A 26,857-nucleotide genomic window follows, 5' to 3' on the forward strand; every position below is an offset into this window, starting at 1 on the left:
TGTATTTTCTGTTCCAACCGCTTTAAAGCCCAGGACGACATTCCTGCTTCCTGAATTCCCACTGCAGGTGCTGCTTGCTCAGCATTTTCCCTGCTCCCTTGGCAGCTCTTCCTGAATCCTTGGAGCAGGTGGAATATTCCCTAAGCAGATCCTGGTGGGATTTCAGGAGCTCCAAATGCACCATTTTCTTCTCCCAGATGGAGTTTTGGGTCATCCCAAAGCCCAAAATCCACTGCAAGGGCTAAGGCAGGAGCAGCTCAGACTTCCAGCACTTGGGTAAACTCCTTCTGCACCTGGAATTTAAAGGGAAATCTGTGTCTTAACAGGGACATGTGGAGCAAAAATCACCATAAAAAGGGATTTCTGGAGGGAAAATGTGGGTAAACCCAACAGGGTTCTCCTCACCTGCCACAGAAAGTTGTTCTAATCTTATATTCCCTCCTAAAATATTCATCTTCCACGAGTTTCTGGCTGCTTGACTCGTGTTTTCCAAAGCCCAATCCCAAAAAACCCCACCCTCACCCCACAGGGGGGGTTTTCTCCTCTCACACAGAACTTAAACCCTCTGGGAGGGGAATTTGTCCCTTCCTGGGTCACCTCCAGGGGTTTGGGAATCCTGTGGGATTTGGGGTGGAGATGGGCAGGGGTTCTCTGTCTGAGGTGGCGACAACAAAGGGGAAAATCCCCCCAAAAAATCACAGAAATACGATGGGAAAATAACGAGTTTAGGGCTAAAAATCCACCCAAGGAGAGGCAAAAAATATTTCTCTGGAACAAGCTTTAAAAAATGGTTGGGAAAATGCCTTGAATGGTTGGGAAAAGGCCTTAAATGGATGGGAAAATGCCTTAAATGGTTGGAAAAATGCCTTAAATGCAGCAGAGTGGAACAGGTTAATTTGTTTAACTGGGGCTGGGACATTCCTGGATGGGGAATTTTAAGGGAGACTCCAAGGAGTAGTTTGTTGCCTCCTTTCATTTCAGCTTTGTTAACCTTTATTATTATTATTATAATATAATATATAAAAAACAATAAATATGTAATAATTTTATTATTCACATTATTTTCATATTTCTCAGCATTAATTTTTATAATTCTTACCATTTTATCGTTGTATTATTTTATATTATTGCGTTCATTGATGTTTTATCATTTGTTCTTGCAATTTTTATGAATTTACGATTTTATGTATTATGCTTGTTGTTATTAATTTTTATAATTATATTATTTTATTTTATTTTTGTATTATATATTATTTTCATAATTTGTATTTCAATATTCTATTAATAATTTATATAAATTTTATTAATTTGTTATTTTGGACTATTAATTGTTTTATATTTTGATTAATCTTTATTATTTTATTTATCATTAAAGTTGTAGTTGTCAATTCTTAATTTTTATTATTTTATATTATTTTATATTTTATTATTTTTATATTTTGTATAAATTCTATAGTCTGTATTATTTTTATTTTATAGTTCCTATTTTTAGTAGATTTCTATTTTATTATTATTTTATATTATTTTTATGTTGTATTTCATTAATAATTTGTATTGCCTTAATTTATGGGCTTAGGTCTTATAGTTATTATTATTTAATTTTATTATTATTTTAACCAGGTTTATATTTGATGTTTATTAATTTATTAGTTTCTATAATTTTATTATTGTTGTTGTTGGATCCTTCCCTTTGCTCCCATTTTGTGCCCATTTTCTGCCCCATTTTCCTCCAGGCCAGCCTGGAGGAAACAGACCCCTTTACTGTAGAAAACCAGGGTTTGCAATCCAACACCTCCAGACTGGGAATCCTTCCAATCCTTCCGCTTCCTGCTTCCCCAAAATCCGCTCCGGCATTCCCGGTGCCCTTGGTGGCCTGGGGACACCGCAGCTGAATCCTGCCCTTTCCCACAGGTACCCCCTGAGAAGAGGCAGCTCCTTCACCTTCCTGACTCCAGGGCCGCACTGGGACTTCACCCTGGTAGGTGGAACAGCTGGAAAACAGCAGGAATTCCCAGGGAAAGGGTCCTCTGGGGGAGGAGAAGGAAAAGCCATACAAGGAGAAGGAGAAACCCACACATTCCTCTTCAGCTGGGCAGACAATTCCTGAGCCACTGATGCTTCTGAGCTTTTCCAAAGGGAGCTTTTTATCTCCAGGGATTGAGGGAAGGCTGGATATCCCGGTGTTTCCTTTCTAATTCCTTATTTTCTGAGGTGGGAAAGTCATGGGCAGGATGGAAAACACGGTGTAGGAATTTTTCTTCCTGAAAATACAAAACTCTGGAATTTCTTTGGTGTAGAGAAGTTCCCTGGACCTCCTCACATTCCTGACTCCAGGGCCACACTGGGACTTCACCCTGGTAGGTGGAACAGCTGGAAAAAAGCAGGAATCCAGAGGGAAAGGGTCCTCTGGGGGAGGAGAAGGAAAAGCCACACGTTCCTCTCCACATCACCAGGCTCTTCCTGAGGCTTCCCAGCTTAGCCAAGGGTGCTTCTTGCCCCCAGGGATTGAGGGAAGGCTGGATATCCTGGTGTTTTCCTTTCTCATTCCATGGATGGAAAACACAGTGTAGGAATAAAGTGGGGTTTTTTGTTCCTAAAAATACAAAAATGTGGGGTTTCTTTGGTGTAGAGAAGCTCCCTGGTATTATCTCTTCTCTCCATCCTTTATCATCCAGCCTCTGGAGCTGAATCACTGGATTTGTGTTCGGAATTCCTGCTTCGTGGAGTCTGATTATCCAGCAAGTTCCCAGTGCTGTGGGTACAGATCTTATCCCATCCTCAGGCTCATTCCCATGAGCTTCCTCCTAAGCTTGATTTGCTCCCTGTTGCCCCTGGATTGGGAATCCCATCCTCAGCAAACTGGAAAACTTGCCTTCCCAAAAAAAAACCAACCCAAGGAGTTTGGGATGAGCTGATCCATCAGTTGATCCAAACCAGGATCTCCTGTAGGATTTTCTTTTGCCTCATTTTAGAAACTTCCATCCAGTGACTCCATTGGAATGTTACAAAGAGACATTTGAATATCCCAAATCCCTGGGAATTCTATCCTTTCCAAGCTGCAAATGCTCCAACATCACAAATCCAAAGGATTTGGAGCGAGTGTCACGTTATTCCCATTCTTTACCTGCTTTTAATCTCCTTTTCTTTATTTCTGCACATCTTTGGTTCAACTCTCAGTCACAGAACGTGTGGGAGGCCCTGAAATAAAGTGGAATTCAGAGGGAAAGAAAGGAAGAAACTTCCTGAAGGATTCCATTGGGTTGGAAGGATTTAATGAATTTTGAAGGATTGAGTTGTTTCTCCACCGGGTCCCTCCTCCACCTCCACTCCTCCCTTGGTGGGCACCACCTGAATTCCAGCCCTTTTTTTTTTTGGAGCTCCATCTTTCCTGGCACTCTGGAAAGGTTGATCTTGGAAGAGGAGCCCACACAGGAGGCTTTGCTGATGGAATTTTGGCCGCAGCCAAAGAGCTCCAGTGTCTTGGTGTCACATCCCAGATGTGTCACAAAAAGGTGGGGGGTTTTTTGTCCCCCAAATATTCCTGTGCCAATCCCAAATCACATCTCCTGGTGCCACAGTTTGTGCAGCTGGAAAATGCCCCCTCAGTTGGGTGATTAAGCCAAGCCTAGAGGTGGGCTGGGTTTAAAGGCAGTTCTTCCTAATTCCAAGAAAAAAAGCGGATGCAGTTTGGATTCCAACATCCTCTGGGGTCCTGACTGAAGAAACCTCTCTCAAGGTCTGCTTCCCTTTCTTTCCTTTCCATTGCTGAGGATTTCTGGGAATCAGGCACTTGGTCAGAGCTGCTGCTCGTTCCTCACCTGGAGCCTTCCCGGCGTTCCGTGATTCGGGTGGGCAGCCAGCAGGAAAAACTGGGATGAGCCCTGAAAACCACAATGTCCTGCTTTGGGGTAGAAGCCTTTAGTAGGAGAGAGGAAAACTGGATGATTGGAGTTGTTTTCCAATGGAAAACCAGTCTTTTCTTTAGGAGAGAGGAAACCTGGATGATTGGAGTTGTTTTCTTTAAAAACTTTCTTCCTGGAGCTTTGTTCAGAATCCTTGAGATGCTCATGGGATTGTTTGGGGGTTTCTAAAACAAAGCCCCAAAATATTTCGATTCCCCCTCCTGATTTAACACCTTTTTTATTTTTAGGCTTCTCCCTCACCCAACCCCTTGGGGAGCCTAAATCTGGTCTCAGTGTTTTTCACCTTCAGCAACTCCCAGAGAAATCCCTTTTTCCATGATCTTGTTCTGGGAGGAGGGGAAAGGATCAAATGTCTGATCAGGAAGCGGCGTCGGGGCCGCAGCTCGGGGCTTAAAACCCTCGGATCTGAGGCGTCTGGAGAAGCCTTTTTCTTGGAATGTGCTGCTGGCATGGCCTGGGAATGACACAGCTGGCTCTGGAGGGAAATGTCCAAGTTTTTTGGACACAACTTCTATTGGGCAAAGGAAAAAGAGGCCCAGCCAAAGCAGGGCTTTATTACACAAGTCTCGCCAGTTTAAAAACAAAGCTCTGGCTTTGCTCTCGTGTCTGGCTTTGGATGGGTGGGAAGGATGTTCCAGAGGGTGAATCTGGTAAATATCCCGCTCCAGGAGGAGCCACGAAACCCAAAAAAGGCCTGGCTGCTGTCTCTGGTGCAAGTTTTCTACTCTTAAATAAATCCAAACATCACAGAATCACAGGTTGGAAAATCCCTACCAGATCGTCCAGTCCAAGCCCTGCTCCAACCCTGCCCTGTCACCCAGCCCATGGCACTGATGCCACATCCAGTCTGTCCTCAAACACCTCCAGGGATGGTGACTCCAACCCCTCTCTGGGCAGCCCATTCCAATGGCTGAGCACTCTCCATGGAAAAAATTCCTTCCCAGTGTCCAACCTGCCCCTGCCCTGGCACAGCTGGAGGCCGAGCCCTCTTGTCCTGTCCCTGTTCCCTGGAGCAGAGCCCAACTCCCCCCACCCTCCTGGCAGGAGTTGCAGAGAGTGAGGAGGTCTCCCCTGAGCCTCCTCCTGTCCAGGCTGAGCCTCCCCAGCTCCCTCAGCCTCTCCTCACAGCACTTGTGCTCCAGTCCCTTCCCCAGCCTCGCTGCTCTTCCCTGCCCCTGCTCCAGCCCCTCCATGTCCTTGCTGAGCTGAGGGCCCAGAGCTGGGCACGGCACTCCAGGGGTGGCCTCCCCAGGTCCCAGCACAGGGGCACAGTCCCTGCCCTGCTCCTGCTGCCACACTGCTCCTGAGCCAGGCCACGAGCCATCGGCCTTCTCGGCCCCCTGGGCCCCCTCTGGCTCCTGTTCAGCCTCCTGGCCATCCCAGCTCCCAGCTCCCTTCCTGCCTGGCTGCTCTCCAGCCCCTCTGGCCCGGCCTGGAGCCGCAGGGGGTTGCTGTGGCCCGAGGGCAGGGCAGGAACCGCCCTTGGCCTTGGGGAATCTCATCCCGTTGGAATCAGCCCATGGATCCAGCCTGGCCAGGTCCCTCTGCAGAGCCCTCCTGTTTCCGTGTGGGAATAAATCCTACAGGGGCTACAGAGGTGTGGTTGGATCAGCCCTTGGTGGATCCACCAAGCCCGGGATGTTTGGCTGAGCCCAAGGCAGAACAAGTGGCCGTGGTGGCAGAGTGTGGGGGCTGCAGGGATAGCGGCAGTGCCACAAAGGTGGCAAGAGGGGTCTTTTCCTCTCTATTTAGCAAAGGATTCACGTGATGGAGCCGCTGTCGTGGCTTTGCAAGGCAGAAAAAAAGCAGGAAAACTGAATTAATTGTGGATTTTTGTACTTGAATCCACTTGCTGGAATAGGTGGGAAAAAAACAGAGCAGCCAAAGGGTAAAAAAAACCCCAAATGTAAGAATTGGTGAATGCTCTTCTGTTACATGGCACCATTGCTTGTATTTATTTAATAGTTGAATACATTCTTTCTGACATATTATATATGATATCTATATGATATATAGAGAATAGATATTATTATAGATATTATATATTGTATATTATTATTGTGGTATTTTCATTTTTATATATTATATGTATTATTATATACTATATTATTTTATTATATTCAACCTTTAATATATTACATGTATGTGTTATATAAAATATTGTTAAATTATATCTTATTATCAATATTATATGTTGTATATTATTAATTCCTATTTTATGACATTATTATATTACTATATTATATAATATTTTAGCTTTATTTTATTATATGATTTTATTTTTATTTTTATTTTATTTATTATATATTTTATATTATTCTATATTATTGTAGAATATCAATATTTATATATGGTATTATAAAATATTTGTTTTACATATATAATAGTTAAATATATAAAAATCCCCTCAGCACCACAGAGTTTGGATGGAAATGGGGCTGCTCAGCCTTTCACACAGTTTGGGTGCAGTTTCAGCTTCCCTCGAGGTCTGGCACTGTTGGGAGGGTGTCTGGAATGTTGCAATCAGTCATTCCCTTCCAAGAAATCGGGAATGGCAGCTTTGCTCCGGCCGGGAGCTCCAAGTGGGAGGGAAATTTGGGCTTCTGAGTGAACCTGCAGGAGCTGCAGAGAGTTCAGATGAGCCCCCCTTCCCTGACCTGTTTACTGAGAGCAGATAAACCAGCCTCAAACACTGCAGGGCTTCCTCCTCCTGCCCGGAGGGGATGGGATGGACTCGGCTCCTCAGAAATGGGCAAGGATGAGGGTCAGGCACAGCATCAAACCCAACCCCTCGAATCACGGGTGACCAAACAATTCCCACTCGTGATCCATGGCTTTTCCAGCCCAGGAACCCACGGGCTGGCTCTGGCTGATGGGATGGGTCCACAGCCGGCTTTCTATGAGCTGGATAATGAAAAAACAACGTGGAAGCCCAGCTAGCGCAGGAACAGTGGGAGGGATCGGGAAGCTCAGTCTTTGATCGTCATTCCTCTGCTCTCCTTGGAAAGAGTTCCCCGGCCAAAAGCCTCATCTTTCCACAGAAAGGCTTGTTCTTTTAGCCAGTTGCATTCCTTGCAGGAATGCTGCAGCCATGGCCAAAATCCTGCATGAAACGTGGATCCAAAGCCCTCACATGAATCTCCTAAATCACATGAGTTTGGGTGTTGGGTCATTCCTGCTCTTTGGGAACAAAAGTGCTCTAAGCTGGAGGAGGGCAGGGTTAGGTTGGATAATTAGGGATTGGATAATTAGGAAAAAAATTCTTCACTGTGAAGGTAAAGCTTGCCCAGAGAAGCTGTGGCTGCCCCTGGATCCCTGGAAGTGTCCAAGGCCAGGTTGGAGCAACCTGGGATAGGTGAAGGTGTTGGAGGTGGAACAAGATGGTCTTGAAGGTCCCTTCTCACCCAAAGCATCCCATGATTCCATGATTTTATGTGCCCAAATGAACTCTAACTATTTCCCACCGGTATCTGCTGCACTCTGTGCTGCTCCTGAGCTTTCCTGCTGCTGATTTCCTCACCACCACAATTCCAGGAGCGCAGAGAAACCCACTTACAACGTAGAGGAATCAGGGGCCAAACCTCCTGAAGCGGCACAAACACACTTGGCCTTTGTATTTAACTTTTATTTGGAGTTCTTACAGCCAGTTCAAGGTGTCAGTGAAGGGAACAGCTCTAAATTGCTGTATTAAAGATCTCAACACAGCCGTGACCGTGTTTTCCTCCTTGCAGAAGAGGAAGCGCCGCGAGAAGGACGATGACGTGGTGAGCCTGAACAGCCTGGACTTCAAGGTAACAAAAACCGCTCCCAAATGTTGTGGCAACCCCTTTGTCAACTCAGCTCCTGTGCTGGGGAAGGGACATCCTCCTCTGCATGTTTGCACTGCCCCAGCCCCGCTCGGGGGCCCTGCCCAGCTGTGTTTGCCCTCGGGACCCGGCTCAGGGTGGGCCGGGCCCTGCTGGGTGAAACCACAGCGCCGGTTTAGTCACTGCAGCCGATTGATTTCCCTTTAAAACACGGCAGTTTCACGGGAAAGGATTGAGTGGGACCCTCTGCTGAGCAAGAGCAGAGACCTCCTCAAGTGGCAGGGGGAGCAAAACGATGCAAAGCCTCGTCCAGCTCGCTGTTGTTTGACTTGTGGGCTGAAAACAAAGCGGGCTGGCTGGGTGGTAAACCCGGTTTAGAGCTGGGATTAAAGGGACTGCCAGAACTGAGGGCGGGGCGGTGCAGAGGGGCATCTGCTCCCGGCTTTCTTTGGAAGATAAACTGCTTCCCACTGCCCCTGTCCCCAAATCCCCCCCTGGAGAAGGGAAGGAAGACAAAGAGGCTTTCCCCCCCCACACCTCTATAAGTTACTAAGTGGGGTTTAAGGTTTATTAGGCTGAGATTAAAAGCAATTTGCTGGTGGGGCATTTCCTGTGGGAACTAATGGCCAGGTGCATTGCTTCATTTGCATTGCTGAATTATTCATTAGCCTCCCTTAATTGGGCTCCTGCTTTCACAACAGCTTCCAGCAGGTTCTGAGCTTTGACTGGATAAAACAACCCCCAAATCCCCCCCAAAATAATGTAAAATAACATTAAATAGTTTAATAAGAACAACCATAAAATAATTATTATTAATAATAAAAAATAATAACAATGATGACTGTGATAATGGTAATAATAATATGATAATAATTAAAAAATAATAATAAAACCATCACAAAATTTTGGGAAGGGGGAAGAGCAAAAAAAAACGGAAAAGGATGACCTGCCCTCCTGTTTCTGAGCTATTCCTGGTTTTCTGCTGCAGGTGGGTGTGGTAAGACAAGGAAATCTGCCCCCAGGGAAGAGGATTTTCTTTTGAACTCCCCAACCTTTTGATGTGTGGGACAAAACTGCCCCAATTAGGGTTTCTCTCCCCAAAAAACCCCTCCGAGGGGAGACTAAAATATCCATTTGTGAGCTCCACCTTTTAGGAATTTTACCCAAAATATCCCAAGGAAAAAGGGGAAAATCCCTGGGCTGATAAAGCCAAAGCTCAGGCTGCTCAGACCCTTTTTTAAAAGAGTTTTTTGGAAGCCAAAACAGCCTCCAGTCCCCTTGTTAAATTAGTTAGTGCACTAATTAATCCCGTGGGTTGCAGGGGGATTTTCAGGCTTTTCCATCCCCACTCTCCAGATTATCCCAAGTTCTCCCAAGTTTCCAAATCACCTCTTCAGGTCAGAATTTCCAAAAGTGGAGTTTCCTTCCCTTGAGGTGCAGCACAGGTTGGGCTCGGTCTAGGTTTGATCAGCAGAGGAAATTGGGCTCCCCCAGACCCATTTCACGGCTGAAAAAAGACCATTTAAACATATAAATGTAGCTTTAATATTTAAAGATATTATAGATATTCATCAATATTTAACTATATTTTCAGTGATTATTCAGTCATTTAAAAGCATTATGGTTGGACTTATTTGGCTTCTAAGTGATTTTTCAGTTATAAATCGATATAAATGTACTAATTTATATGTGAAAAATGGGGGTTCCTTACAGAAATTTATTCACTTCTTATTCTGCAGCAGAAATGTTTTTTCAGCTCCGTTATCCCAGCTGAGCTGACAGGTTGTTTTCTCACCCTGTTTGGAATAACTGGGGGGGTTTTGCCAGAATTCCTTAATCCCAGTCTTTCTAAACATCTTTGTGCTGACAAAAGTGCCACCTGGAGTGGTACTTAAAAGTCTATCCTATAGACTTTTTTTTTTTGATACTTTAAATGTTTTTAAAATATTTTTTAAATTTTTTTTTAAAAATATAAAACTTTAAATTCTAAACATTTGACATTTAAAAAATTTAAATTTTAACATTTTATTTATTTTAAATTAAAAATACTGATTTTTTTTAAAAAATGTGGGGGGAAGGTATTGTTTAATTTCAAATTATTTTTCTTAATTAAAATATTTTTAAAATTTAAAATTTAAAATTTTAATTTTTTGAAATTAGAAATATTCAATTTTAAAAGTTTTAAAATAAAGGTGAGGGAAGGGATTATTTAATTTTAATTTAAAAAAAATTTAAAACTTTATTAAACATTTGAAATTTAAAAAATCTAAATTTTAAAATTTTATTTTTAAAAAAGTAAAAATATTTAATTAAAAATGTTTTAAAATAAAAGTAGGGGGAAGGATTGTTTTATTTGAAATTAGTTTTTTTAAAAAATTTAAAACTACATTTTAAACATTTGAAATTTAAAAACAATTTTTTAAATTTTCATTTTTTAATTAAAAATATTTAATTTTAAAAAAGGTTTAAAATTAAGGGAAGGGAAGGGGTCTCCTGGTGGGTCATTTTCTAGAATCCTGCTGGGAATTTGGCTCTAGGTATAAATATCCAGGAGCTGGAATGTTAAACACAACCCTGTGTCCTGCTCCGAGGGGGACACGGGTGGGAGAAGGGAAAAGCTGATTTCCTGATTTATTCCTTGTTTATCCCAGTCCTGGAGCAGGTTCTGCACTAAAAATACCGTGCTAAAAATAGCTGGGAAAGGGAGGGTTGAGGTGGATTTCCAGCTCCTGGGAAATGGGATTTCACACCCCTGCAACAAGGAAAGGGAATACTGAGGATGAAGTGGATGCTTTGGTTGTTCCCCAAGACTCGGAGCCACTACGGGGATGAAAATCTCTGAGGATCTTTCTCTGAAGGAGTGAAATCCAGAGGTCAGGCACCAGGAGCTGGGAAAACTGAGGGATACCCGCCCCACTCCAGGCTCTGGCAGGGCCCAGCTCAGTCTTCTCCTTCCAGCCAGTGCAGGATGGGATGTTTTGTTTTTGGATCTTGGCAGCGGCAGGGTTGGGAATAACATGGAGCAATCCTGAGGTGTCCTGGGTGGAAAATCAAGGAATTCTGGAGCGTCCTGGGGGGATTTTTGGGATGGGAAATGTGGCCAGACCTGGACCGTGAGGACACTGAAGGTGCTGCAATGACCATTTCCCACTGGTTTAGGCTGAAAATCCCAATCCAGGCCTGGGTTAGGCCTGGGCTCCTAGGGCAGGCCTAGGGTTTTGTATGAATTGTGCCTGCCTGCTGCTCCAACACAGCATTCCCTGGAGTTCTGCCAAGAGAAAAGGCAGGATCAGGCCATGTGTGTGTGTGCCCACCTGGACACAGGAATTCCTGCATCCCACCCTTGGCACCCCCTGGATGCCAAGTGTCCCTTCAGCGTTTTCCCTGGGAAAAATTCCACCAGTCTGGAATTGCTCACTGGGATTTGGATGCCTGTTTTCGGTGGAATTCATTTATTAATCTGAAATATATGTGATGATGCTTTGGGGGCTGAAATAACACTGTGGCATGTCAACAACCCCGAGGGAATTCCTATTTAGTGGCAGCCCTTCTCAGAATAACTTGGAGCAGCCAGGAATGTCGCAGGTATGAGGCCCCTGGGAAGATCTTTGGGAATGAAAACCCAGCCTAAAAATAAGGCTCAAACAGCAAAGGGCTTGGGTGACTCCTCTGTCATCCCAGCTCTTCCCAGCTCCCTAATTTGATTGTAGGAATCAAGAGGAATTTTGCTTCTGGCAGTGAAAAGCTGGTGGGGATGGGGGAGGGATGTTCTCAATCCCCCCTGGCAGGAGAGCAGGAAGAACTGGTCTGATATCCGTGCTGGGGAGTGGCCTGGCAGCCTTCCTGTGGCTCCAGGGGGGGATGGAGGGGCAGGAGAGGGCGAAATCCAGGTTGGAGCCAGGGCAGGGGGGTCAGGGAGCACAGAGGGAGATGGTCTGGGGTGGAAGGGAATGTCCTGAGTTAGAGGGAAACTGGGATCATCCTGAGTGCAATCACACGGCACCTACAGGATGGACAAGGGATCAGAGCCAGCCAGGATGAGGTTAGGAGGGGCAGGTCCTGTCTGACCAACCTGATCTCCTTTTATGCTCAGGGGACCCGCCTGGTGGAAGAGGGGCAGGCTGGGGATGTGTCTGTCTGGACTCCAGCAGAGCCTTGGACACCTCTCCCACAGCACACTCCTGGAAAAGCTGCAGCCCAGGGCTTGGACAGGGCACTCTGGGCTGGGTTAGGAACTGGCTGGAGGGCCCAGAGAGTGGTGGGGATGGAGCTGCATCCAGCTGGGATCCGGTCACCAGTGTTGTCCCCAGGGATCAGGGCTGGGCCTGGTCCTGTTCAGTGTCTTTACTGATGGTCTGGATGAGGGGATCGAGTGAATCATCAGCACATTTGCAGGTGACCCCAAGCTGGGGGAAGCATTGATCTGCTGGAAGGCAGGAGGACATGGAGGGGCTGGAGCAGGGGCACAGAAGAGCAGCGAGGTTGGGGAAGGGACTGGAGCACAAGTGCTGTGAGGAGAGGCTGAGGGAGCTGGGGGGGCTCAGCCTGGACAGGAGGAGGCTCAGGGGAGACCTCCTCACTCTCTGCAACTCCTGCCAGGAGGGTGGGGGAGTTGGGCTCTGCTCCAGGGAACAGGGACAGGACAAGAGGGCTCGGCCTCCAGCTGTGCCAGGGCAGGGGCAGGTTGGACACCGGGAAGGAATTTTTTCCATGGAGAGTGCTCAGCCATTGGAATGGGCTGCCCAGAGAGGGGTTGGAGTCACTGTCCCTGGAGGTGTTTGAGGACAGACTGGATGTGGCATCAGTGCCATGATCTGGTAATCACAGTGGGGTTGGATCAAGGGTTGGACAGGATGATCTTGGAGGTCTCTTCCATCCCAGTTAATTCTATGATTCTGTGATTCTATGATTATGGAAACCCCAAAGTCTGGTTTGTCTCTTCTGCTGCACAAAGAACAGCTCTCCTTCCTTATTCCATGGGCTTTGGTTTCCCAAGTGCCACAGCCTTGTGTTCACCTCACCAGGATCCTCTCCAAGGTCAGGGCAGCATGAACCCATCTCATGGGGCTCATCTCATCCCTCAGCATGGATCCCTCATGCTCATCCTTTAGGATGGAATTGTGGGGCTCATCTTGTCCCTCAGCATGGATTGATGGAGCTCATTTCCATCAGGATGAATGTCTGGTGCTCATCTCCATCGCTCAGGATGGATTCCTGGTACTCATCTCCATCCCTCAGGATGGATTTATGGAGCTCATCCTTTGGGATGGAATTCTGGTGCTCATCTCATCCCTCAGGATGGATTCCTGGTGCACATCTCCATCCCTCAGGATGGATTTATGGAGCTCATCCTTTGGGATGGAATTCTGGTGCTCATCTCATCCCTCAGGATGGATTCCTGGTGCTCATCTCCATCTCTTGGGATGGATTCCTGGTGCTGATCTCAATCCCTCAGGATGGACTCCTGTTATTCCTTGTGCTCATCTCATCCCTCAGGATGGATTCCTAGTGCTCATCTCCATCCCTCAGGATGGATTTATGGAGCTCATCTCAGGATGGATTCCTGGTGCTCATCTCATCCCTCAGGATGGATTCCTTGTGCTCATCAGGATGGATTATTCCTGGTGCTCATCTCATCCCTCAGGATGGATTTTGCCTTCAGCTGGTGCTTTCTGATCCATCCAGACACGGCTGCCACCCAAACCCCATCCCATTCCAAACTGGAGCAGCTTCTTTTAGGGCTTTTTGTTCCTTTCAGGCCTTTCCCACCCCTTCCCCTGAACACAGGGCACTTTTCCAAGGGCCAGAGGCAGCCAGGCAGCCTGGTTGCATCATTCCATGGGGCCACTCATGTTCCCAGCCCGTGACCTCACCCCAGGCCTCGCATCACCAGGAATTATTAACTCCCAAAGTGTCACCACCAAGTCAGGGATCCTCCTGGGGGTGAATCACAGGGGCCAATTAAACACCCACGTCACAAAAAACACTTCATGGGCCAGCTGAGCTGCTCTGGCACACGGGACACCTCCAGGACACCTCCAGGGAAAACATTCCCAGGGAAAACACGGCCAGGACGTCACGTTCTGGTGCCACCAGGAAGCGTTTCAGTGTTACCCTGGTGAGTGTGACTGTGCTTCACTCCTGCCCTCGCAGGGCCTGCCTGTTCAGCCCTATTTTTAGTTGGCTCTGCTGCATCTCCCTGGAGAAAAGGGATGAGCTCCCAGAAGTGCTCCTGAATCTTTAGGCCGAGTTTAACAAAGCTTTGAGCTGAGACTGGAGGAGAAATGGCTTTGATGCTCTGGCAGGGCCCAGCTCAGTCTTCTCCTTCCAGCCAGTGCAGGATGGGATGTTTTGTTTTTGGATCTTGGCAGCGGCAGGGTTGGGAATAACATGGAGCAATCCTGAGGTATCCTGGGTGGAAAATCAAGGAATTCTGGAGCGTCCTGGGGGGATTTTTGGGATGGGAAATGTGGCCAGACCTGGACCGTGAGGACACTGAAGGTGCTGCAATGACCATTTCCCGCTGGTTTAGGCTGAAAATCCCAATCCAGGCCTGGGTTAGGCCTGGGCTCCTAGGGCAGGCCTAGGGTTTTGTATGAATTGTGCCTGCCTGCTGCTCCAACACAGCATTCCCTGGAGTTCTGCCAAGAGAAAAGGCAGGATCAGGCCATGTGTGTGTGTACCCACCTGGACACAGGAATTCCTGCATCCCACCCTTGGCAGCCCCTGGACTGCCCAGAAATGGGTTTGATGCTTCCCAAAACAAAAAAATGATGCAGGGTTTTCCTGCCCCTCCCCAGAGTCAGCTTCTCTTTGGTGGTAAAAATTGTGGTTTTTAGTGATCCAAAAAAGGGAGGGTTGTGTCTGGAAGAGTCACAGTCCATCCTTTCCACGAGGGCGTGCAAACTCGGGGTATTCCAAATTTCTGACAATCCCACAGTGGATCATCCTGAAAGTCCTGGCAGAGCTTGAGTGCTGAGAAAAGCAAACAAAGCCCTCCCAAAAAAAAGCCAGGGAATGGGACAGCAGGACTTTCCTCTTCCTCCTCCTCTTCCTCATTCCTCAAAAACACTGTTTGCCGTCCCCCAGCCACAATGGGGGGCCTGGGAATACACCCCAAATTCCACTCCTTCCAACAGAAGCTTGGTTAGCAATCACCAAAAATTTATTTTTACCAGCACCAGAACCCTTTTAATATCCAAGGTTTTTGCAGCTGTGCCAGGAATAAAAATGTTGTGAGTGGAACAAACAAACAGAGAACGCAAATCCTTGGCATCTCCAGCCGGGGCCTGCCAGGACAGGATCCCCTGGGAGACAGGCTGGGCCCAGCCCCTGCCTAACAAAGCTCAGGGCAGACTTAAAAATGCAGGTCTAGACAGGAATTCTGGGGGGGTTGGGTTGTTTGGTTTGGGTTTTTTTTAAGCAAGGTAAAGAAAAACAACTCCCAGCAGTGAAGGGTTGATATTCCAGAAGGCGGCACATTCCCACCCAGGAGGAGCCTATCCCACCACCGCTCCTGGGAGGTGGTGGCAGGGGGTGGGGGGTTCTGAGTCCCAGGGAAGAAATACCTCAAAAATGGGGGAAACTCCCCAAAACCAAAAGTTTGGCTTCGTGTGTTTTCAGTACAAGCAGCACAAGGGTTTAGAATTGTGGAATGTTCGGGAGTTGGAAGGGGCCTTAAATCCTGTCCAGTGCCACCCCCTGCCATGGGCAGGGACACCTTCCACTCTCCCCGGTTGCTCCACCCTGGCCTTGGACACTTCCAGGGATCCAGGGACAGCTTCTCTGGGAAATCCATTCCAGTCTCTCCTGATCCTCCCAGCCAAGAATTCCTTCCCAATATCCAACCTAAATTCCCCCCCTCTGGATCTGTATCCCTCACTCCTTGTCCCATCCCTGCAGTTCCTGATGACTTTCAAAGCACTTTCCCCTGTGGGGTGTGATGGCACAGCCCCCTCAGCCCTCAGTGGGTGCCCCCTTGTCCTGCCTCCAGGCAGAGCCTCACAGAGGTCCCGTTTTTCACCGAATCCTGGGATGGGTCAGGTTGGAACGGCCCACAGTGGGTCACCTGTCCAGCCCCAGGAGCACGTGGCACAGGATGGTGTCCAGAGGGTTCTGGAATATCCCCAGTGAGGGAGACTCCACACCCTCCCTGGCAGCCTGTTCAGTGCTCAGGGAAGTGCCCAGGGAAGAAGTTCTTCCTCACGTCCAGGTGGAACTTTCTGAGCATCAGTTCCCACCTGTTCCTCTTGTCCCATCGCTGCCCGTCCTCATCCATCCTCTCCCCCTCCCTGCAGACCCTGACTGTGATAGGATCCCTCAACCTTTTCTCCAGGCTAAACAGCTCCCTCAACTTTTCCTCAGAAGGGAGATGCTCCAATCCCTTCGTCATCTTCACATCCCTCCCCTGGACTGGCTCCAGGAGCTCCCTGAGTCACAGGATGGGTCAGCTTGGAAGGGACCGACCTCCCAACCTCCACCTCTCTCTTGTCATGAGGAGCCCAGACCTGTCCGCAGCTCTCCAGCTGTGCCTTCCCAGGGCTGAGCAGAGGAGCAGGAATTTTTGGGTGGATTTTGGAACAAATTGGGGCTCCCGGAGTGCCCAGCATCTCCACCGGGCGTGGTTTGAGGGCGTGGTTTAGTGAAGGCGAGGGCGTGGTCTCTGCCCTGGCCCCGCCTCCTCCGGTGAGGTCGGGGCGCGGCGCGCGGAGCCCTCAGAGCGCGATGAGCGCGGGCTGAGGGAGGGTCGGGGGCCATCCACCGCCATGGTGGCTCACGATGAGCTCGGGGGGCTGCTGCCCATCAAAAGGACTATCCGCGTCATCGACGCGCAGAACCAGCACTTCAGGGAGCAGGAGGTGAGCGGGCAAGGGCAAACGGGAGGTTGTTTGAGGGGAAAGTGTGCGTGTGTGTGTGTGTGTGTGTGAGAGTGTATGTGAGTGAGTGAGGGGGGAGCTGCCTCAGCTTCTCGCTCGCCGCGCCTGAGGGGAGGCGGCGAGGCGGGTGCGCTGCCCGCTGCGAGCCGGGCGGGGCGAGGGGCACCCAGCCATCTAAATCACTCTCTCTCTATATTTAAATCCATATATGTGCGTGTGTATATATTTTATATATATATTCAAGTTCGTAATCCCTGAGGAGTGGGGGCCAGTGCGCCAAAACCTATCTCAGCGCCTCACCTGACCCCGCTCCTCCCAGGGGAATTTCCATTTAAAAATCGCCTGGTTTCATTTAAAAAAATCGCCGGTTTTCATTTAAAAATCGCCCCGTGGCTCTCTGCGTTCTTTCCACTGACGGTTTTTTTCCTAATTAGGTGCTTGTTTGCTGCTGAAACCCCGGGTGGGGTTTGTGGGGTTTTGAGGGGTGGTTTGTTGTATTAAAGCGCTGTTATTTTATCGCGTGTTGTTATGTAGACGGCAGTAATTGCGCTCCTGGTAGGTGTTTCCGTGTCTCCTGCTGCGACAGGAGCAAAAGTTCAGCAGCCAGGTAGGGACTGGCTGCCTTGGGCTGGGTTTATTGCCCAGATTAGCGCTGAGATTAGGTGGAAAAGTTTAAAAAAAAAAAAAAAAAAGGCGTTTCCAGACATCTCTGGGGCTTGAGGGCTCAGCCTCCGAAAATCCTGGCGCTGGAACAGCCAAACTTGGGCAATCTCATTGTGCGAAAGGGAAACCAGATGTTGGGAGAGAAAGAACATAAAGCAGAGCTCTGGAAGCGAGAGTGAATCGCTTCTCATTCTTAATCGGCTGAGCCAACACTCCTCGAGTGCCGCGGGAGCCGCTGAACTTGGAGGGACACGGCGTTTGTCCCGTGGTTGGGAACAGGGAATTTGGGAAAGGGGCTAGGTTCCCTTTGAGTTCAGACTGTTTCAGAACAGCCTGACTCTTAAACCAGCACGTGGATCTCAAGATGGTCTGGTCAGGTGCCGATGATTTCTGGCACGAGTTATTCCAGCTGCTGGCTCAAAATCCTTTTTTTTTTTTTTTTTTTTTTTTTTTTTGATGAGTTGGCTGAATGGGAGAAGTTTTGCCATGCGAGGTTTTCCCATGGGTCACCCTGTTTGTCCCGGGACTGGCACGTAGGACATTGCACTCCAGTAAAGGGAGCCTTGTAAAAACCACTAATCATTAGCCAGCACGGGGGAAAGGTTGTGGGCGTGATGCTGCTGCAGGAAAACCTTCCTTGCTCTAAAGTAAAGCCTGGCTTGCTTTGGAGCAGCGAGTTGCAATCTTTTTAATGACTTAACCTGCATTTAGAAACACTTGAAGGGATTCATTCCATCAGTGTGAAATTTCGCCTGGCACAAATTTAGCTTTAGTGTCTGTGCTCGTGATATATAATTCACTTTTAATGAAGAGTCCCATGGAAAAAAGTACTTCGTGGAACTGTTGATCCCACTGGGGTTTTAATTATCTGTGGGTGCTGTAACACCACGGGCTTGTTACAGAAACTTCCCAGCCCTCCGTCTAATCTGTGTTTCTGTAAGGAACACGGAGACAGGAGACTCATTGTTTGCAAGTCCAGGACTAAAAAAAAACCCCTCCTGAGCCCGAGTTATCCGCAGTATGAAGTGGAGGGAGTCTCGGCTTACAGCGGGCTGAGCCCGGCTTTAGGGGGAGTGCATGACCCTGAGCTGAAACACAGATCCCAGACAAGGTGAAGCTGCCAAGGAGAGGGGGGTTATTTTCCTCCTCCTGCCTCGCATCAAACGCTGGAAGAAGAAGAAACAGATGTTTTTTTGGCAGTTGGGCCGTGTCTGAGGAGCTCTCAGAGGACAGAGACGGGGATTTTTTTTTTTTCCCCCCTTTAAGACAGGGAAAATGGGCTTTTGCTAAGCTGGATTTATAGGTACAGAAGTTCCTCTGTTGGCTGAGCACCCCGTGGACAGAAAGTGTGGGATTCCTCCCTCCTTGGAAGCCTTGTCCAAGAGAGCAGTGCTTGTCATGTCTCAACTGTTCCCCAAATCCATTTATAATCCCAGGCAGCCCCACGGAGAGGCAGGAATTCCTCCTGCCGGTCCCCGTGCACGTGCCTGCGCCTCATCCCGGCGCAGATGTGCTGGGAAGGCATTCCCACATGTCCCTGGGCACCGGGAGCCTGTCACTGGATCTGACCCTTCAACAGTGACCTGCAAAATGCTGCTTGAGCCTCCTGGAGCTTTCTTGCTATTCATTTTCAGTGTCACATTTTTCTTCCCCGGGCTATTTTTATCCCTGGCCTGGCCAGAGCCGTGTGTGGCTTCGTGTCTGTGTTTTTCCTGCCTCAGTCCTGCAGTTGGAGCTTCTCTTGGCTCGTGGCTCTTTATTGTGATATACGATTTTCTAGCAGTAAATACCTCTCCTCTTCCACTCAGAAACATCTGCACTTCATTAAAGCTCTTTCGAGCCCGGCTTTCTGCAGAATCCTTTTCCAGACTATCCCCGCCCTGAGCCCAGTAGCAAAAGCAAAGAAACAACTGCAGCATTTCCAGTTGTTTTTTTTTTACCCAAACCCAGCTGAGCACCCCGGGGTTGAGAACACTCTTTTCCCTTGAGATCACCCAGCTTTGTGCTGTGCCAAGAGGTCTTTGTGTCCTTCAGTGCTCAGCAATTGTTTCTTTTCATGTTCCCCCCTGCAGCTCCGAAGGCTGAGTTAGGGTGATCTCACCTCCTCCTCCTCCTGCCCTTGCTCAACGAGTGGGATGAGCCACTCCTCGGGCCGTGTTGCTGAAATCAGATCTGACACATCCATAGCTCTGCTGCTTCCTCAGTCCCATGACTGGAATCCAACCCTGGCTGTTCCCGTTCCTCTTTTTCCTTTTTTTTTTCTTTTTGCTTTTTTTGCTTTTCATTTTCACAATTTGTTGCTGCTGTCACTGCCCAGAGCAAAGATTTGGGCACCGAATTGGACTGGAAATTGAGACTGGGCCTAAGCAGCCTCCTCAGGCTTTTGCCTTTTGAAACAGGAGAAATTCAACAGCAATTAACCAGTTTTAACTGAGGTAACCCCAAAAAGTGACTGCTTCCATCTCTGCGCTTCACCTTAAGAAATGTCCTTGTGCTGAGTCACGTCCAACCCACGGATGTTTGGGAGCACCAGGACACCCCTCCAAGCTTTAAATCCCGGTCCATCCCTTCCCCCTGTGCACACCTTTCCTGCACAGCCCCCAGCACACCACATTGTGGGTGTACAACGGGCAGACTTTGCAGCAGAACTCAAAACCTGAGCTGGGCTGAAGTGGGAGGTTTCCACGGGGCGTTCCCTCATCCTTGGCAGCGCTCAGGTCAGGCCACACTTGGGCTCCCGGCGGGGATTAGTGGGGTAGAAAAGCAGAAGCTTCATCTTTCCAATCCAAACAACGTGTATGAAAAATTGCAGTGACTTGTGGGGGGCGGGGGGAGAATCCAGGAGGAGGAGACGTTGGGAAGTGAAGCTTTTGCAGCTTTCTGCACGGGGTGCGTGAGGATCGTTCAGCCTGGGGTGGTTCGCAGCTCGTTGGGAGAGCCCGAGCTGCGCTCCCGCCGCTGCTTTCCTCTCCAGAATAAATCGGGCAAACCTCTTCTTCCTGCAGAGGAGAAGCTGATAAAGCAGAGCAGCACATCCCAGCTCCATCTTTAGGTGACAGCCACTGGCCTCTATTTCTGTTCAAAGCACAGCAGTCCCTGCTGGACTCCTGTTTCAATTCCTAGTGACGTTCCCTCCCCTCGTTCACGCCAGACAAAAAAATCTCCACATGGGGCTAATTCAGGCCCATATTTACAGCCTCTGCTTTCCTTTGGCCGCTCCCACATGCTCTCCTCGCTGCCTTTCCCGCTCCGTGAGTGGGTTGGGCTTGGTTGAAACCTGCGTGGGCAGCTGGAGAAGCCTCAGGCGGTTTGTTCTGTGCTTTATTTCCAGGAGCCGAGCAACAAACGGGTGCGGCCCCTGGCTCGGGTCACCTCCCTGGCCAACTTGATCTCTCCTGTCAGAAATGGGGCGGTTCGGCGCTTCGGGCAGACCATCCAGGTAACAACAACCGGCCTTCTGGTCCGAAATGCACGGGGTTGGGGAAGGGACGGGCTGGGAATGGGCTAAAAGGGGATTTTGGGGGGCTTCTCGTGAAAATCGGTGATGTAAGGACAGCAAAGTCACTTGGAGCAGAGGGGTGAAGGAGAGGGGGGAGAAACAAGTTATTGAGGGTTTAAGCAATAAAGAAATGAAAATTATTTGTTTATGTATTATATATTTATAAATAGATATTTACATATTTTATCTATAATAAATAAAAATAACCTGATTCAGACAGAGATAGAGAGAGGTCACTTGGACCATAGGGATGAAGAAGAGGGGGGAGAAACAAATTATTGAGGGTTTAAGTAATAAAGAAATTACATTTGTTTATCTATTTTTATAATTTATATTTTTATAAACATATTTCTATATTTATTTTATATATAAATCAGTAACAATAACCTGATTCAGATAGAGGTAGAGATTCAGAGAGAGATAGTCCCCAGACTGTTGGCCTTGGACCACAGGGCTGAAGAAGAGGGAGGATAACCAAGTTATTGAGGGTGTAAGGAATAAATAAACCCAAACTGGTTCCAAGAGAGGCAGTGAGTGAGCAGGTGTGTGCTGGGGCTGCAGAGCTGCCCCTGCTCTGCCCGGGCTCTGGAGCGCTGCCCATCCCCAGGACAAAGTTCGAGGGCTCTCAGTCACCCTCCTTCAGAGGTGCAGTTCGTGTCCTGCTTTATTTCCTTCCTGGTGCCTCGGAAATGGCCCCTCCCCGGGGCTGGGGGGGTGTGACAGTGCCTGGGACAGGGCTGTGGAGCTGAGGAACAGGGGCTGGGAGTGTCTGCCCTGGGAACAGCCCGGGGGGAAGGATTGGGGGGCTGTACTCTGAGAGTAACACCTGATGATACCTCTGAGGAGTTGATTCTGCATCAGGTTGTTAATGGAATGGGGTTGGGGTTAATTTTTTTTCCCTAATGTTTTTACATGTTTGGGATTTTTTTTTTTTTTCCCAAATTTCTATGGGGTTTTTAATTTTTCAAATTTTTAATGGGTTTTTAAATTTTGTAATGTTTTTAATGTGTTTTTTTAATTTTTTAATTATTTTTTTAATGTTTTTAATGTGGTTTTCAATTTTTTTACTCTTTTTGTAGTTTTAATTTTTTTAATTTTTTAATGTTTAAATGTTTTTCTGATTTTAATTTATTTTTAATGTTTTTAATCTATTTTAATTTTTTAATGTTTCTAATCCATTTTTAATTATTTTAATGGTTTTTAATGTGTTTTTTCTTAATTTTTCAACCATTTTTAATGGTTTTTAATGTGCTTTAAATTTTTTTAAAATTTTTAATGTGTTTTTTAATGTTTTTAAATTACTTTTAAAAATTTTTCAAATTGTTAATTTTTTTCAATTTATAATGGTTATTTTTATGATTTTAAAATTATTTTATATTATTTTTAAAACATTTTTAGAATTTTTTTAGAATTTTTAATGTTTTTTAAGTGTTTCTAAAATTAGGGGGATTTTGTTATTTTTTTAGGGTTTTTTCTAATTTTTTTAATGAGGTTTTTAGTTTTTATGTTCAATGAGCTTTTGGGGGGTTGTTTTTTTTATGCCTTTTTAAACATTTTTTATTTTATTTTTAAAATTTCTTCAAATTTTTAAAATTTTTTTTTATGGGGGTTTTAAATGCGGTTTTTTACTGTTATTTTCAGTGTTTTGTTTGTGTTTGTGCCCCTGCAGTCGTTCACTCTGCGCAGCGACAGCAAATCCCCGGGCTGTGCGCACAAGTCCTGCAGCAGATCTGCTGCTCCCACGCCCCCCAAGAGGAGGAACAGCGTCCTGTGGTCGGAGATGTTGGACGTCAACATGAAGGAGTCCCTGAGCTCCAAAGAAATCAAGCGCCAGGAGGTGGGCCGGGATGGGGAATGGCAGCCAATTCCTTGCCTTTGTCCTTCCCGAGGGAAAAGAGCCCCAGCCACCTGCGGGAGCTGCATCTTCCCGTGCCCTCACCCCAAACCCAACAGTTACTGAGGGAAAAGAGCCACCTGCGGGAGCTGCATCTTCCCATGCCCCTCACCCCAAACCCAACAGTTACTCCTGGATTTTCATGGGGAAAGGTGGATTCCTCTCTTCCCAGTCCCAGGGGAATTCATCTTGGGATATGCCAAACTCTTCCTAGCCTTTCTGGAATCCCTGCTGGGTGCTCTGCAGCAAGCCCATAGCTGGGTTCCTCGGAAAACTGAGCAACTGCCTTCGTCCTGAAGCTCCTGCTTTAAAGCCAAGCTTTGGCTTGCCTTTTCCCTGCAGTTCTGGACCAGTCTTCTGGAAACACCATCCAGCAGCCCCTGGGACATGCCCTGCGTGCTTTTCGGGGCTGTGTGTGTGTGTTTGGTGTGCTGGAGCAGCGATTTAACAGGCTCTGATATTTGATTTGGCTCAGGCAGGGGCAGCAGGGCTTTCCCACAGCCAGGGAAGGGCTGGGAAAGCAGTTGATTTACTCCAGGTTTTCATGTCCAGGTGCCACGGAGTGGCCAAGCCCCTGTGGAGGACGGGATGGACGTTGTGGGAGCTGAAAAGGCTCTTGCAGGGAAGGCCTGGCCTTAAAACTGACCCTGCATGTTTTCCCCCCTTCCTGCCAGGCCATATACGAGATGTCCAGGGGAGAGCAGGACCTGATCGAAGACCTCAAACTTGCCAGAAAGGTGAGTGGGCTTTGGGGTGGGCTTTTTTTGCAGTCAGAAATCACATCACAGATAACCCTGAGGTTTCTCTGCACCTGCAAACGTTGTGGGGGAGCTTTATCCGGCCCCCAATCCACAGCTTGGCAGCTGGCCCAGAAAGCTGATGGGATGGCCAGGCTTGCAGTCCTGCAGAGCTGGCTGGGGAATTCCTCTGCCAGATGTTCTCCCAGTTCAGGCAGGAAAGTCCTCAACGTCTTCCCACAGCCCCTTTCAACATCCAAGTCGCTGTTTCTGTGGGTTTCACTTTGCTTTCTGCTGCCCTCAGATTGAAATGGGCAGCTTTTGGGGCTTGGCAGAATGGAATTAACTGTAACAGTGCCATTCTTTGACAGGCCTACCATGATCCCATGCTGAAACTCTCCATCATGTCCGAGGAGGAGCTCACCCACATATTTGGGGACTTGGATTCCTACATTCCTCTGCACGAGGGTAAGAGCAGCTGGGTCGGCTGCTGGCTAAGAGTTCCCTCCCCGCTGTGCTTTCTGTACTTGCTGGGGCATTGTCACAGTTCCTGATGTTTGTGTTTCATTTCCAGACTTACTGGCAAGTTTAGGAGAAGCAACAAAACCAGATGGGACGGTGGAGCAGATTGGGCCCATTCTTGTGAAGTGGGTGAGTTCACAACTGGGGGACAACGGGCTAAAGCTGAGCTTAGGGGACGTTTAAAGCCAGGAACCAAAGAGCTGTGGGGTTTTGTGGCCTCGAGCACAAACTGGAAGGGAAGTCCTGGTTATTTGGGAAACAGTGGGACTCCCTCAGCCATGATGGGCCCTGCTGTCACCCTGGAGACTGACACTGGTGTGACTGCAGTTGTTGATGATTACTGTTTGAATGTCTGCGTCTGCTGGGCTATTGGTCCCCAGGGTCACTCAGGGTGTTACCACTGGTAATCCCAACTGCCAGAGCTGCAGAGGCTCCACGTGCAGGGTGTCCCTGCTCTCACAACACCCCAGCTACTACGGGATACTCCTTAGCTTTCTCATGGGGAAAAGTAGCACAGTAAGTCATGCAACATCCTAATTTGATTTGCTCTTCCCACGTGGAGTTGACTCCTGGATATCCTGTTCCCTTCAGCTACCACGGCTCCACGCCTACAAAGGCTACTGCAGCAACCAGCTGGCAGCCAAGGCCCTGCTGGACCAGAAGAAGCAGGACAGGAGGGTCCAGGACTTCCTGCAGCGCTGCCTGGAGTCTCCCTTCAGCCGCAAGCTGGACCTCTGGAGCTTCCTGGACATCCCTCGGAGCCGGCTGGTGAAGTACCCGCTGCTCCTCAAGGAGATCCTGCGGCACACGCCCAAGGACCACCCCGACGTCCACATCCTACAGGAGGCCGTAAGTGAGGCTGGTTTGGACCGGAGCGGGTTCCTCTGGAGCTCCAGGAAACTCCCTGAAACCCTCAGGGATCTCCCCTGGATTTCACCGAGGGCTGGGTTTGTGGTGGACACGGGTGTGTGAGTCACGCTCTCTGAAAGGAAGTGAGGGATCAATCCACAGGGATTCCATCACCTGGAGCTCTGAAGTAGCACTTAAAAGGAAGAAGCACATGCAGAGGTCACTCCTAATCATCTCTTTGGGTTCCCAGATATCCATAATCCAAGGGGTCCTCTCCGACATCAACCTGAAGAAGGGCGAGTCCGAGTGCCAGTATTACATTGACAAGCTGGAGTACCTGGATGAGAAGCAGAAGGATCCAAGGATTGAAGGCAGCAAAGCTTTGCTGTGCCATGGGGAGCTGAAGAATAAAAATGGACATGTAAGTCCCTCCTGCTCCTGGGAATCAATTCTCAAGGTTGTGCAGCTGGTTCAGACTGTTACAGCGTTGGGATAGTTTAGACTTCAGGCTGAGTTTAAAAAGCAGAGGAGAAAGCCCTTGATGGCAGCCTGGATTTTGGGGTGGAAGGGAAAGTTTCCTGCTGGCAGCTCCACAGCTGGCCCTGGGAAGCTGGCAAATAATTAGCACATAAGGAGCAGAGAAAGCACTCTCCATCCCGAGGGATTTCCTGCCGCTGTTCGCTTTCAGGTGCTCTGACAGGGCCCTTCAGGAGCTCTGCTCCAAACAAAGGGCTTCCTGCAAAGGCCTGCTTGGCGCTGAGCTGAGCTGAGCCAGGAGTTTATCTGCCACTGTCGCTGAAAGAGCCCGCTGGACTGCAGGCATTGCTGCCTTTTGTGCTGCCTTGGTTTGAACATCGAATCTTTTCATGTTTTCTTCATTTATTTTCATTTAGTTAATTGGAGGTTTGTTGGGGTTTCTTTTATTTAATTTGGCTGTTGCATTTCTGCACATGAGGCATTTTGTGTTGCCAGAACAGGTAATTGCTCCTAATCACCCACTCCTTGGCATGTGTAAATCACAATTCCCGGCTCAAGGATCAATCAGACAATAAAGCCGTGATGTAATTAATTGTGCTCCGTGCCAGAACTCAAACTTGTTGCGGGTGAAACTGCAGATAAGGCGGCCCTGGGTCCCAGAGGGGGGGATGTGTGACCTCCTGGAACACAGAGTGCCAGGCTTTGCTCCCGTTCCAAGGTGCTTTTCCCTTTCCAGAAGCTCTACGTGTTCCTCTTCCAAGACGTCCTGGTGCTGACCCGGCCGGTGACCCGCAACGAGCGCCAGGCCTTCCAGGTGTACCGGCAGCCCATCCCTGTGCAGGAGCTGCTGCTGGAGGACCTGCAGGATGGGGATGTGAAGATGGGAGGGTCCTTCCGAGGAGCCTTCGGCAACTCCGATAAAGGTACGGACCGAGCCGGCTCGTCCGCGGGGGGCCGAGGCTGGGACAGCATCTGTGGGTTTGGGTGCGTTTGTGGTGGGATTTCGGGCGCTTCCCCTGAAGTGTGACCGGTGGAATGTCTGAACACCGAGCTCGGAGCTGACGTGTTCTTCCCCTGTTCCTGGACAGCGAAGAACATCTTCCGGGTGCGGTTCCAGGAGGCCGCGGCGGGCCAGTCGCACACGCTGCAGGCCAACGACGTGTTCCACAAGCAGCAGTGGGTGAACTGCATCCGCAGCGCCATCGCCCCCTTCCAAAGCGCTGCCCCTCCCTCCGAGCTGCAGGAGCTGCCGGAGCTCAGCGAGGAGTGTGAGGAGAACGACCCCTCCGTGCCCAGCGTGCTGGCACCGCCACGCCGTGCCGGGACACCCCCCCTGGAGCTGGGCGAGGGCGCGGCCCAGGACTCAGGGACAACGGCACACACCCCCTGCCCTGGGCTCAGGAGAGCCAGGGAGAAGCAGCTCAGCGGGAGACGGAAAGAAACGCTGGTGTAGGGAGAAGAGGAGCCCAGAGTGGGCTCCTTCCCTCCCTCCTTCCTTCCTTTCCCCGAGGGAAAACTGTTTATTTATAAATAATGCCGTGTACATTTGTGGAACCGGAGCCACTCCACGGGGCACAGCCTGGGCTGTTGTTGGAATGGCAGCTATTGGTG

At 48.6% G+C, this 26,857-nt stretch overlaps 1 protein-coding gene across 1 annotated transcript; it reads left to right on the forward strand.

Annotated features, from left to right (window-relative positions):
• Window positions 1-16,463: 16,463 nt before the first annotated feature.
• NET1 (neuroepithelial cell transforming 1) lies at window positions 16,464-26,843 on the forward strand. The gene is made up of 10 exons (XM_050324944.1): window positions 16,464-16,587; window positions 20,600-20,707; window positions 22,437-22,604; window positions 23,336-23,398; window positions 23,770-23,866; window positions 23,973-24,049; window positions 24,512-24,769; window positions 25,020-25,190; window positions 25,983-26,169; window positions 26,335-26,843. Exons 1-10 carry the CDS (start codon window positions 16,495-16,497, stop codon window positions 26,697-26,699), a joined length of 1,587 nt encoding a protein of 528 aa, XP_050180901.1. The 5' UTR covers window positions 16,464-16,494; the 3' UTR covers window positions 26,700-26,843.
• The last annotated feature ends 14 nt before the right edge of the window (window positions 26,844-26,857 follow it).

Source organism: Myiozetetes cayanensis, unplaced genomic scaffold (genome assembly GCF_022539395.1).
Source record: "Myiozetetes cayanensis isolate MyiCay16 unplaced genomic scaffold, myiCay2020 scf3, whole genome shotgun sequence".
Classification (NCBI taxonomy): domain Eukaryota; kingdom Metazoa; phylum Chordata; class Aves; order Passeriformes; family Tyrannidae; genus Myiozetetes; species Myiozetetes cayanensis.